Genomic DNA, 13,482 nt, shown 5'->3' with positions numbered 1-13,482 from the left:
TATTTCTATACATGCATACAGTGTGCATTGATCCTATTTATCCCCATTCTCCAACCCAACACACACCCCTTCGAGTCCCTGGTCATCACTATTCTACCTCCAGCTTGGCTGTTTTACCCTTTGCTCCAGTCCCATTGCCACCGCTTGCAAAGGTGCTTTCTGTGTTAAGGTTGGAGGACATGAGCTGCACCCTGCACATTATAAATGCTTGACCATTGCTCTGTATCCTACTTTACTTTAAGCAACTTGATGACTATGAATTCTCCAAGTCTAGCCTAGTTCCTGTAAATAGTGAATGCGTAGTAAAATCTGTTGAAAGAGTGACTGTCTGTGGTTGGCCTTGAACGGGAAGGAGGGAGGAAAGAAGGAACAGTTTTGTTTAGGACTGGCGGGAAGGAAGGGAGGAGCTGAGGCCTATTATAAATTTATTTATAAATTTGTAGGATTGGAGCCGAGAAGTTGAAGGAGTTTTGATGCCTTATGTTTTCTCCAAGACTACAATTTAGTGCACAACATAAAATAAACAGAAAAGTTATTTATTATGTGCAATTGGCAGTACATTAGAAAAATAAAGGAGTTGTGCAGTGGGGTGCAGCTTGGAATTTTAAAGCTGTTCTTTCTTGCTTTTGTTTTATAGCTCTCGGAGTTAGCTAATTTCTTTAGGCCATTCGTTATCCACGTTGATGTGGATGGATGACTAAATTGCTTGAATGTTCTCGCTCTGTTTTTCTTTCTTGTTCTTTTGTCATTGATTTCATTTGGCTGTTGCTTTTGCAGCTTTCGGAAAATGTGATTGATCGAATGAAGGAATCCTCTCCGTCTGGCTCAAAGTCTCAGCGGTATTCCGGAATTTATGGTGCCTCAGGTAGGCAACATTTTAATGTTAGGGTTTTTAACTGAAAAAAAACTGTAAGTGCAAAAAGTTTACTCAGTAGTCAAGTTGAGCTGCCCGCTGTCTTTTGTTATTTGAATGTTTAGCTTTTTGTAGGGAAAGTTAGAAATCAGTGTCAGGATTTCTTTAAAAATGTTTGGCATAAAGTATGAACCTACTATCAGCCAGTCTTTGGAAATTTTGTTTTCTTGTCTAATGCCTGAATGTTCCCTCTATTGGGTTTAGGAACGTTACTTCATATCTTTTTGTATAAAATGAATTGCTAATAGAGGTATTGGAGATTTAGGAGGAAATGTTGATAAAAACATTATACCTATAAAATAATCATTTACTGCTTTCAGATTATTAAAAATCCCAAATGATTTTATTTTCTAATAAATTTAAGTTTATAAAAGGCTTACTGGATCACACTCGGTCCTAGTTATTAATGAAAATGTTATGTTAAATAACATCCACAGAGAATTAGCCTCATTTTGTCTGTAAGTCTTGTTGGATAAGAAAGAGATAAGAAACCTGGTGCTATTTTCTTCCCTTCCTTCTCCTGTCCCACCCATATATTCTTTACTGAGTTCCTGCTGTGTGTCCAACACTTTTTTTTTGTTTTTTTTTTTTTTGTTTTTACAGTGCTTGGGATGGAAAATAGGGCTTCACAAATGCTAGGCAAGCAGTCTACAGACACCCCAGCCCTTAGCACCCCCAGCTCTTAGCACTGCTCTTGATACTGCCCAAGTAATGGACAGACGTGCTGTTTATTGTGAAATGACAATAGAAAAAAGGTTGGGATGGTTAATTTTGGACTAAGTGAGAATTTTTCTGTATTTATTTGAAGGGGTAAGTCTGGCTATAGACTGAAGTTGAGAAAGGTGAGCTACTCCCACATGCTGTACACTGGGGGTTGTTGTAACTTCCTTACTGATTTTAAGTAAGGTAAACATGAATTGAACTTCTGACATGTTTAGAGTTGCAGGTGCCAGGATGAATAAAAACTAGTTCTTGCCCTTTCAGAGCTTTTTGTAGCAGAATCGAGGATGCTTCATGGCTACACTCGTTAGAAAGTAAGCATGTCTTCAGCTTAATGTGTCCCCAAAATGTTTTTTATTGTTACATAGACATGGTGGTCAGTCCCCAGACTGAAGAGTCATTCTTGTTTCCTTTTTTTCTAACTCATGCCAGGCCATTAGCTAGTGTTGTTACCCCGGCTCTGCAATGTGTTTGAATACAGCCTTTTGGGTCCGTCTCTGCTGCTACCGCCTCAATCCAGAAAACCACAATCTCCTACCATACCTGCTGCAGCCTCCTAACTGGCCCCCTGTGCTGTGCACACAAGGACCCTCACAGCTTTATGAAAAAAGCAAATCAGATTGTGTCCTGCCCCAGTGGTGCCTCTCCGTGGTACATAGAGTGTAGTAAGAACTGCTTCTCTTGCCCCCCTCCCTCCGACCCCCCAGGCGCACCGTGGCTGCTCCAGCCTTCCCACCATCCTCTTGGTGTTTGTTAGCCCCCGCCGCCCTCCCTCTCCTTACCAGTGTGACTGTTGTCTTCACCAGAAGTTAAGCTCAGGGCCTTTGTGCCTTCCCAAGTCTTGGAATGGTATTTGCTTCTTAGTGTATATTATTGTTTGTTGAACTGATTTAGGACAAATCTCATTTTCACTTAAAAATAACTATTTTTGATCATTCTGGAATACAGCTCTATAAAGTAAATTTTAGTGACATTTATTGAGTGCTTACTTTGCAAAATAATTTTTTTGAACATTTTGAAGAGACAAATTAGGAAAAGGATTTGTCCTTTCAAAGAGTTTAGAGATTTTGGGTAGATACAACCAAATATGTAATAAGACTTAGGAAGATAGAATGTGAAAGAAATCTCCAGGCGTGGTGGTGCACGCTTGTAATCCCCACGCTTGGGAGGCGGAGACCGGAGGATCCCGCAGGTTCGAAGCCAGCCTCACTGGCTTAAGAGACCCTGTTTCCAAATAAAAATATAAAATAGGTCTGGGAGTGTAGCCTGGAGGTAGAAGGGTTTCCAGGAACCCTAGTACCACAAAAAAAAGTGAAAGAAATCTAGAAGGTAATGAAATTATATAATATCAATTTTGATTTAAGAATAAATTTTTAAAAATTTTTTTATTGGTATATTGTATTCATACATCATAATGGGGTAGAAAACTTGTGTGGACATACATGTACACATCGTCCATTTCGCCCCTAAGAATAGATTTTGATATGTAAGAATTCTAAAAATTGAGATTTGTTCTAAAAATAATTTGCTCTAGATAGATTTTTTTTTTCTGCCTTCTGTATTAAGAAGATGGGTTGGTGGCGATGAAGAAATAACAGTAGACAACACAAATAATGCTTATTATATGGTAGTTCTGTTAAATCCTTTACCCATCTCTTAGTCATATTTTATCCTTATGCTCCTATAAGAAGGGAACTGATTAACCCATTTCTCGTGGGGAAAACTGAGGCTGGAGGTGATTATTTTGCCTCACAGGTGAGGTGGGTTCCTGTCCTGGGGCTCTAGAGCAGGTACAGCTAACCAACCACTCAGCTATATTGTAGATCAGATGACGTCTCGCTGCATTTGTGGAAGGGATGTGCCAGAAGCCAGTCAGAAGGAAGGAGCTGCCTCAGTGTGCTCAGCTTGCGCTTGGGGAGAACCTCCTGTATGTAAATGCTTGTTGGCTTTTCCAGCCTTTTCCCATGCTGCCTCTCTTTCATTAGTGAGGCAAAGAAGAGCAAAAAAAAAAATGTTTTTTCTTAAACTGATGCTTCAAGAGAGTAGATGTGGGTTTGCAGACTTGTACAAATGCCCCTGGTATTTATGGCCTGCAGAGGAAGCCACTGATGGTATGAGAAGCTCTTATTGGTGGAGGGATCCATCCCGCTCCACTCTCCGGTTGACATGATGGGCGAACTCTTTGCTCTATGCCTGGCTGTGGCCAGCCTGGGTGCTGAAAGCTTTTAGAGTATCGCCTTGTAATTTGGTGGTCAGGTTGGAAGTATCAGTAGTAGCCACTAATCACCTGTGTCTATTAAAAGTTAAATTCAAATTAATTGAAGTAAAATAAAAAAATGTTAGTTTCCCGGTTGCACTGGCTGCATTTTTATGCTCAGTAACCATGTGTAGCTAGTGACTACCATATATAGAACATTTCTGTCATTGCGGAAAGCTCTGCCGCACAGCTCCAGTCTGGAATACATCGTGCTTGGCGTTGCACACTTCATCAGATGTTTTTAATGATGTAATAGAGGTTACAGAGCTAGACGGCGCCATATGTTTTTGTGTTAGTGAAAGTTATTTCTGCTCCGTATGCCCAGGACTATCAGTAGTGGAAACTTCTGGGAACATTCTAAGATGTAGTCTTAGGACCTCAGTCTCTGGCATAGCTGCCCAGGCTCTGTGTTAGTGGATGCTGAAGGTACTGGTTCTTTAGACTTGGAATGCCCGGTCAAGTCCCATGTGCTACGCAAATGCAAGTTCTTCCCTATCTGCATCATGACAAGAAAAAGACTCAGCAGGGCTGCTAGGGCTGACTTTTCGAGTGTGTACATGATTTTCATCAACCATTCCCACCTAAGCCAAGAAAAGAACTATGACTGGCGTGCTAATTTGAAGTGGTCTTGCCTTTGGGTTAAGAATGCAATTAGACCATGATTGTGTAAATTAGCAATGTAAAAAATTAAAAAAGTATGTTGATAAAAGTAGAAAGCCTCTCTTCCAAGTATGTCTCATTTAGAGGAATTAGTATGCTAATAGATTTCTTATGATTTATAATTTAGATGTGTTACGAAATAATTTTTCAAGTCTACAGAAATATATTGATAAAATGTCACCAGTCTTTTCTACGTTTCTCAATGTCAAGTAAATTATATATTCAATGTGAGTTGAATTTTTAATATTTATTAAAATGCTTTCTTTCTCACAGGACTCGTTCAGATATGCCTTAGGCTATTCGTATGTGTGAATATAGGGCAGCGCATTTGATGGACTGAGAGCCCTAGGATTTCTGAATATAGGAGCTAAGTTTTGTTGCATATATAGTTTTGAGAATATAATTTATACTTTAAGAAAGTGAGCTCCTCTAAAGACTTTACTCAAGCTATTTTTGCCAAGCCTTGAACCAGATCAATGACTCGTTGCAATAAGTATTTGCATGTAAAGCTGTTTGGGCAAAATAATATACTGTGTGACATACAGCAGATTGTAATGCCACTTTAATAAATGAATGTGCTCTAAAGAACTTTACTGTGTCCTTGCGGCCCCTATTTTTTCCTGCATTATCTCAACCATATTTGCTTTTATACCAGATAATGTTTTTTTTTTTTTTTGGCTGACATAAGGAGATGCCATTGTACATAGTTATAAACTTACCTTTTCATTAATGTCTTGCATCTTTTGATTTAAAAAAATCAGTGTTCAGTATTGATTTTTTTTCCCCCTTTCCACCCTGATCTTTTAGTTTTTCTGGCTTCTGATGAAATCAAACTGCTCATGTTTGACCCAACCTACTGCTGAAGAAACTGTCCCCAAATCAATATGACAAAACCAGACAGCAAATGGTATTAGGAGGCTATTTGTTGCTTTCCTAAGCCTCTAGTAACCAGATGAAAATCATAAATCTGGAAAAAGAGACAAATGAACTCACTTTTATTATTATCTTCACTGTGCAAGTTTCTCTGTAAATTTCTTGTCATTGTGAAAAATAAGAAAGATTTGCCAATTTGTGTTAAGTATATCACTGAGATCACTAAGTATTTGGCAGCCTTAACAAATTGCAGGAAACCAATTTGAGCAGGAAATAGCACAGCCCAAACTAAACAGCCAATTTAGGGAAACAGATTCATCTATATATTCTATGTATTTTTCTCCCAGAATCTGGCCCTCCTAGTTATTTTTAAACAGCTCTTTAAGGCTAATTTAGACATAGCACTGAAGGGAGAGTTCAAAGTAAACAAGCTATGCTTATTCCTTTGACTTGAGTTAACAAGATAGGAAGGGAGTTGCAATGTCTAGGTTCCTAACTTTTAGTATATGCACCTTTGTTGGTGTCACGGTCTCAACTCTGGACTTGTGTGTGCACTGTAGTGGTAATTTGCCAGAGAGCTCCAAGGTATTAAATCTAAGTCAGTATATTCTGTTCTTAAAAGGAAATCCATGAACAGTCCACATTAATGGATGATTAAAGAACTCATATGGTTAGTTCCATCTGTCAACAAGTATTGGCATAGCAGTGATCTTTGACTTCAAGGAACTACTAGTTTGTTCAGAGCATATTTAACATTGTTGTGCAGTGAATGAGTACTAGTTTAATACTCTTCCCTTGGGGGTATGTGCGTGTGTGTGTGTAAATTTTTTTTTTTTTTGGTTATCTTCAGGCTGTACCCCCCAGCTCTTTTATTTATTATTAATTAACTAATTAATTTGCAGTACTAGGGATTGAATTCAGTAACATTCTACCTCTGAGTAACACCCCCCAGCCCTATTTTTTATTCTTTATTTTGAAGCAAGATATCACTGAGTTGCAGAGGACCTCATTAAGTAGTTGGTGCTGGCTGTGAACCTTACATCCTTCTATCTCAGCCTCCCAAGTACTGGGATTACAAGTGTGCATCATCATGCCCAGCCTGCTTGCCTGCTTGCTTGCTTGGTTGCTTCCTTTCCTTTCCTTTCCTTTCCTTTCCTTTCCTTTCCTTTCCTTTCCTTTCCTTTTCTTCTTTCCTTCTTTTTCTATACTGGGGATGGAACCCAGGGGTATTCTATCTCCAAGCTACACCCCCAGCCCTATTTTTTATTCTTTATTTTGAAACAGGGTCTCACTGAATTGCAAATGTTCTCACTAAGTAGCTGAGGCTGTCCATGAACCCAAGTTCCTCTTGTCTCAGCCTCCCAACCAACTTTATTTTTTATTCTGGAACAAGGCTTACTAAGTTGCTGAGGCTGGCCTTGAACCTGTGATCCTCCTGTATCAGGCATCCCAAGTACTGGCATTACAGGTGTGTAATGCCTGGCCTGTTTATATTTTTGAGTAAGGGAATAAATATGTAAGTGAGATATAGACAGAGATATGGAAAGTACTTCAGGAATTCAGAGAAAGAGGGTCAGGAGCTTGAGCAGGTGGGCCTGCCTTCAGGGGGAGTAGGCTTCTTGTCAGTGTGAAGCTATTTCTGGTAGTTTTAAAACATGGACCAGATTCAGATAAAGGTGTCCTGGGGCCTAATGGGCAGGTAGGCTAGGGAAATTAAGGAGGATAATCTTACCCTCTAGGACCTAGGCAGCTACTGAACCCTGCCATCTAATTTTAGGATGCGAGGTCAGAAAGTTGCATTAGTTGCTTTTTTTAAGTATATCTAGATATTAATAACATTTTTCTGGTTAAAAATGCAGTGCTGATTTTCTCACTGATATTTTTATATTCAACAAAAGATTCTGAATGGTAAGGATATATATGTGTTTTCACTATAGAAATAAATAGAACCATTTTCATCCCTGTAAGCATTTTTATTTGTCCTTAATTGACTCCATTGGAGAACAAAGTTTGCCCTCAGTTGCATTGGGCAGTGTAGTAGATGATTTTTGAGCAGGGAGAGTGAGGTCATGCTAGTTGTTCTTGGCAGCAGAACATAAAAGAGGAGTTACAAACTAGAGACAGGGAAGGTAAGCCACGTCGCACGGTCTTGGAAACAAAGGCAGAGGAGGACTTGGGGACTTGGTGGTTGGCTGGTGGTGGCGGTCAGTCCGTGACTCAGGCCTCCTCCCGTGGTCTAGGATACTTACCTCTTTGCCATTTGGTTCATCAGTGTTGTGTTTGTTTTTGGAAATCCAGCAAAAATTTAAAATTACTTTATTTTAACATGAAGAGGAGGACACTGACCTTCTTTTTATAAAACAACCATTCATTGACTGTGTAGTGTCTACAACATGACATTTTAAGGTAGCAAAAAGGGAATTAGGGCAGGAAAGAAAAATCTGCAGGGATAGAAGAAAAGAATCGTAAGAGGAGAACCTTAGATGCTTCTAAAATGTCCCCGAGTCTCACTTTCCAATAGCTGCTAGCATCTAGGAGCTTCTCTCTGCTGATTTTCTACTTAGTGGATTAATCACTGGTCTAGCCAGCTGCTTTTTAGAAATCTTGGGGGGCCTTCCCCTGTGACTGCCTTTGCTTAAGTTACTTTGCATAAGTGCTTTCAGGTGGAATGAAATCAAGTGGGTTAGAAATTCCCTGCTTATGCCTGACTTATTAAGCAGCAGTGTCTGGGTCTGGGGGGTGGGGATGGAAGTGGGGGTGAGGCTTGGTGCATATGGAGATTAGAACTGTAGAATTATAGTGGCTCCACGGAGCCACCGGAGCCACCGTTAGCAGGAGCTGGGCACTAACTCAGGCTTTGCGAGTACCCTGAATGACCACAAGCAAAAAAGAGGGAAGCTGTTCTAAAGAAACTCTCCATTAAAAAAAATTTTTTTTTGTGGTATTGGAGATGGAAACCAGGGGGCATTCTACCTCTGAACTATACTTCTAGCCCTACGTTTTTATTCTTTATTTTGAAACAGGGCTTCACTGAGTTGCAAAGGGCCTCGCTAAGTAGCTGAGGCTGTCCGCAAACCATGATCCTCCTGTCTCAGCCTCCCAAATGCTGGGATTACGAGCCTGCGCCACCACGCCTGACTTTTGAAGCTCTCCATTTTTGCTGCAGCAGATTTTGGACATTATTTTTTTTTATGCTTTTATTGGTGCGTAGTAGTCTTACATCATAATGTAGTTCACAGTGATCTAGTGACATGCATGCACACAGCACTTGGTGGGCTTGCCCCAGCTCCCTCCCCACCCCTCTTCCCCTGCATGGTTTTGAGATTGATTGGTATCCTCACAGATGTACATAAGGTCAGCGGAAGGGTTTCCTTCATTCATTCTCCCCCGCCCCAAGCCACCTCCCTGGCTCCACTGGGGTTTCTCCTCCATGCTCTAAAGTCCCTTTTGTGCCCCAGCTACTCCCAGCCTTCCTTCTGAGAACATGACCGCACACTTTCTGTGACTCTCTAATCTCCCTTAACAGTGTTTTCCAGATTCATCGTTTTCCTGCAAATGTCATAATTTTGTTCTTTACTGCAGAGTAGAATTCCTTTGCATGTGTATCTCCTAATTTTATAATCCATTCATCTGTTGATTTGATACTTGCATTGGTTCCATAACTGGACTACTATGAATTGTGCTGCCCTAAGTATGGATATGCATATATTGCTATATTATTCTGATTTCAGTCCCTTTGGAAGGATACCCAGGAGTGTAATAGCCGGATCATATGGTGGATCCATTCCCAGTTTTCTGAGAAATATCCGCACTGATCTCCATAGTAGCAGCTGTACCAATTTGCAATCCCACCAACAACTCAACCCTTTCAAGAAATGGGCAGTTGAATTTAGATACTTCACAAAAGAAATACAGATGGCCAATACTTGCATGAAGAAACGTTCATCATTAGCAGTCAGGAGATGCAGATGAGAACTACACTGAGATTCCATTAACCCCAATCAGAATGGCAAGCATTAAGAAGTCAAACAACAGTAAATGTTGGCGAAGATGTGGGGAAATAGAACACTATAACTTTAAAGTGATTTTGGTTTGCATTTTCTCATAGAACAAATTTTGTTCTTTGATATAACAGCAAAATAAGTCATGAATATCATCAATGATAAGCACAACCATAAGGTAGGAATTTTGTAGTCATGTGTTAAGAGTTAGAAAATAAAATATCTGACATTGGTTATATAAGTTGCTATAATGGAATATAAAGTATGGAACATACAGTAGATAAAAATATTGCTTTGGGCTTGAATTTTATAGGGCAGTTGTGAGATAAACAATTAACATTTTTGCCTTTCTTGATATTTGACAGACTTTGAGAACATCATCTAGCTGGCCCAGATCTCTTAAAACAAGTCACCCAAGGGAGTTTCAAATGTACATTTTTTTCTATTGCTGGCGGAGGTATTTAAAATCAATCCATTGACTTTCCAGCTGTCAGCCAAATAGTAGGCTATTGTTGTTGATGATGATGTCTTTCCTTGTAAAATACATTTTAAAAAGTAAGGCCTGACACAGCGTTTTATTCTTTCCCTTTACCCTTCCCTGTCTTGTCTCTGGTTTGTTCATTTACTGCTGTAGTGCCCTGTATCAGGTCAGGTCCCAGTTACCAGGGAACAATGAGCACTGAGCACTTAAGACCCCTTTTAAGCCTGTTCTGCCCCCAGGGCTATTTGACACTTTGTTGACAGCTGTCAGGGTTCTGGTTCCTTGAAAAGCCTTGGGACCCCATGTGCACCCCTTACATTATGTTACATTACAGATCTTCAAACTTTTTTCACAGTGGTAGTGGCAGGTGTAAGAACATCCAGCTGCTGCAGGCCCTGGTTTCCCTGGAAGAGTGGCTAATTGAAATGTGGGTTATAATTGGCTAGCATCATATGATAGGAGCTTGAAATTACTTTATGTTACAGGGTAGTAGCAACATCACATCTTTTGCTATAAAGATGGAAGGGGGTTGAAACATCTCCCAGATTATGTGGTGGGGAGGTACACAGGCACGCACTCTAGTGGTGAGGCTAGATCCTTTTGTCAGATATTCAGATATGTGAGAACAGCCTCTCATTGCATGTGTCCTTGCTCTTTTTTCCTTTCTTTCTTTCTTTTTTGGTGACAGGCCTCCCAAGATTGCTGTAGTCCTGCAGCGGATGCCCACAGATCTTGCTCCTAATTCGATGAGTGATGACTGAGCCTTGCTCTGCATTTTCCATTTTCAAGTTTTTTTCATACTTTATTGGTCTTGTAGTCTCATATCATGATGGAGTTTGTAGTGATGGTGACAAACGTACACAGCACCTGGTGAGCTTTCCTAGGCTTCCTCCCCAGTCGCTCCCTCCTCCATTCAGAGCATTGAGATTGCATTGGTGTTCTCACATGTGGACATAATAATGTCTGTGAAAGCGATTCCTCCATCCATCCCCCTTCTCACACCACCTCCCTGGCTCCACTGGTTTCTCCTCCACTATTTAAAATCCCCCTGGTATCCCAATTACTCCCTAGCTTCCACATATGAGAGAAAACGTATGGCCCTTCACTTTTTGTGACTGGCTAATCTCAATTAACATAATGTTCTCCAGGCCCATCCCCGTTCCTGCAGAAGACATTATTTTGTTGTCCTTTATTGTTGAGTAGAATTCCGTTGTGTGTATGCCCCATAATTTTATAATCCATTCATCTGTTGATTGATTCAGTTGAGGAAGGATACAGTCCTTGGTGCAGACTTGCCAAGGTTCACTGAGGGCTCAGCAATTTGGGATTGGGTTCTTCCTTCAGTTCCTGGTACAAGGTCCTCCCTGCCTTTTCCCATTAGGTCAAAGAGAATCTGACCTTAGTTATTTCCCCCTGGAATTTTGAGTTAGGTTAGGTTAGTGTGTCTAGGACTAGGGCTCAGCACTCTTGGCTGCCTCCTCTGTTAGGACCCCACTTGCTTCCTGTTGCCAAAACACTGGGCTCCTGGAAGGTAGAGCTCTGTACCATCCCTTCTCCTGTGTGGCTGTTCTCATGCTGGACCTCAGCTTCTGGTGCAAGGACTATAACTTTTTTTTCTTCCTGAAAGGGCAGACTCTCTTCTCTTCTCCCTTCAGCCCTGGGCCAGCTCTTTCTGGGGTCCTGAGCTCAGGAGCACCAAGGTTTGGTTTGGATGCTGGGGCAGGGTTTAAAGGCAGCTCACTGCGTGTGTTTGCTAAGGCCATTGTGAAGAGGATGGGAAGACTGGCTTCCATATGTGTTTAAACACGTGTAAATATCTAAGACCTAACAAAGGAAAAGGGAGAGCTCTTAGAATTTAGTTTAGCTCCTGTGGACTTTTACCATCAGTTCTTGTTTTCGCCTCATTGCTATGTGCTTTACTGCATCAGATTGGCTTTGCGCTAGACTTTATTTGGTAAATACGTTAAATTCATCAAGGTGTGATTATTCTTGTTGTTGACATAGTATGGTGGTCATTTCATGACTTTAAAAAAAAATAAGGTAACACATGGCTTGCTATGTGCCACTTTTCAGGATGGACCAAGGAATAATGTGAAAACCCATCACTATCACCATCATCAGGGCAGTTTTGATTTCAGTCACAAGCATTAAAGCTCCATTTAAGGTCAACAATTCCTTCAAAACAGGGTTTTGCCATGTAGCCACTTGGGCTGTAGATTCCAAATCTCTCCTTTTAATTACATAAGCAAATTATTTTAACAAAATTAATTATTCTAACAAAATTATCCCAACAGCCATTCCCTTTGAAGCTTGGCTTCTGCTCTGAGTGCTCGTGGGGGTTTGCAAGGATGCCAGGGCCGCACACTCAGTCACCTCGGTTTACCTTTTCCATTCATATTTCACTTTTCCACCAGTAGGAAAAATAAGACTGGCTAAGCAGCTTTTGTTTAATTTTGTGGGACAACACAGACCCATTGGGTACAATGTGTTTCTTTAATTTTTCTAAATAACATGTTGATTTCTCTGGGAATCCCATGGGGTTGAGCCTGTAATCTGCTTTTGTGACATCCTTTCAAAGCTTTCCTAAAATGTTGCTTTAATATTCTGTCTTGGAAACTTTTTAGAGTGAGTATTATAAGATTATAGGAAGTTATAATCCTCTTTTCATGATTATTCTTTGACCTTTGACATATTTTATTATTTTTTAATAAAAAATCTTTAAGAAAAACACGAACTATATAATTAAGAATATTTTTTATCAAGCCTGATAAACATACAAATGATAAATTACTTCTTCTAATTCTTTTTTGTCCTTCCTATTGAGCATTATACCTCTGACATAGCTAGTATTTCAAAATTTCTGTTCATCTTTTTGCAAAAAGGACAAAGTCAAACTTCTAAAAAATGATTTTTTTTTTCTCATTGTTTTGGCTCATTATATTTTATAGGACCTCGAACGAAAACTTTTTTGGTACTAGGGATTGAACCCAGGGACATTCTACCTCTGAGTTATACCCCCTTCTTTTTTTTTATGGTGGTATTGGGGTTCCTGGAAGCCCTCCTGCCTCCGGGCTACACTCCCAGACCTATTTTATGCTTTTTTATTTTTGGAAACAGGGTCTCTTAAGCCAGTGCGGCTGGCTTCGAACCTGAGTGCTCCTCCTGTCTCTGCCTCCCCAGCGTGGGGATTACAAGCGTGCCTCACCACGCCCAACCCTATACCCCGTTCTTAATTTTTTATTTTGAAACAGGATCTTGCTAAATTTCCGAGGCTGGCCTCGAGCCTTTGATCTTCCTGTCTCAGTCTCCTAAGTAGTGGGATTATAAGCTTGTGCCATCCCACCGAGCTATGAACAGAAACTTTTTAAGGCCATGTTATATATTCATTGAAAACGACCTCCTTCTCTCCATTCAAGTAAAATTCTTTTAGCTGGACTGTCACAGAGACTACCCTGGCACTCAGGCCTGCAGCATCGTTTCTGATGTACTCCTGAAGGTATGATTTGTACCAGGCTAGACAAACCCCAGTGCAAAGGCCGACTGGGCACCTCACCTCTGCTTTGTTGGCATTAATATA

At 40.4% G+C, this 13,482-nt stretch overlaps 1 protein-coding gene across 1 annotated transcript in view; it reads left to right on the top strand.

Annotated features, from left to right (window-relative positions):
- The window catches only part of CHCHD3 (coiled-coil-helix-coiled-coil-helix domain containing 3), a gene marked incomplete at both ends in the record, with an annotated part of 279,332 nt that overhangs the window by 11,598 nt on the left and 254,252 nt on the right, over positions 1-13,482 (top strand). Inside the window, one exon of the mRNA XM_080701232.1 lies at positions 778-865. Coding sequence (XP_080557358.1) covers positions 778-865 — 88 coding nt within the window. The remainder of the gene's footprint in view (positions 1-777; positions 866-13,482) is intronic.

Source organism: Muscardinus avellanarius (genome assembly GCF_963383645.1).
Source record: "Muscardinus avellanarius genome assembly, chromosome: 9".
Taxonomy (NCBI): domain Eukaryota; kingdom Metazoa; phylum Chordata; class Mammalia; order Rodentia; family Gliridae; genus Muscardinus; species Muscardinus avellanarius.
Note: the sequence above shows the minus strand (reverse complement) of the source record. Positions and strands in the feature narration are given on the sequence as shown.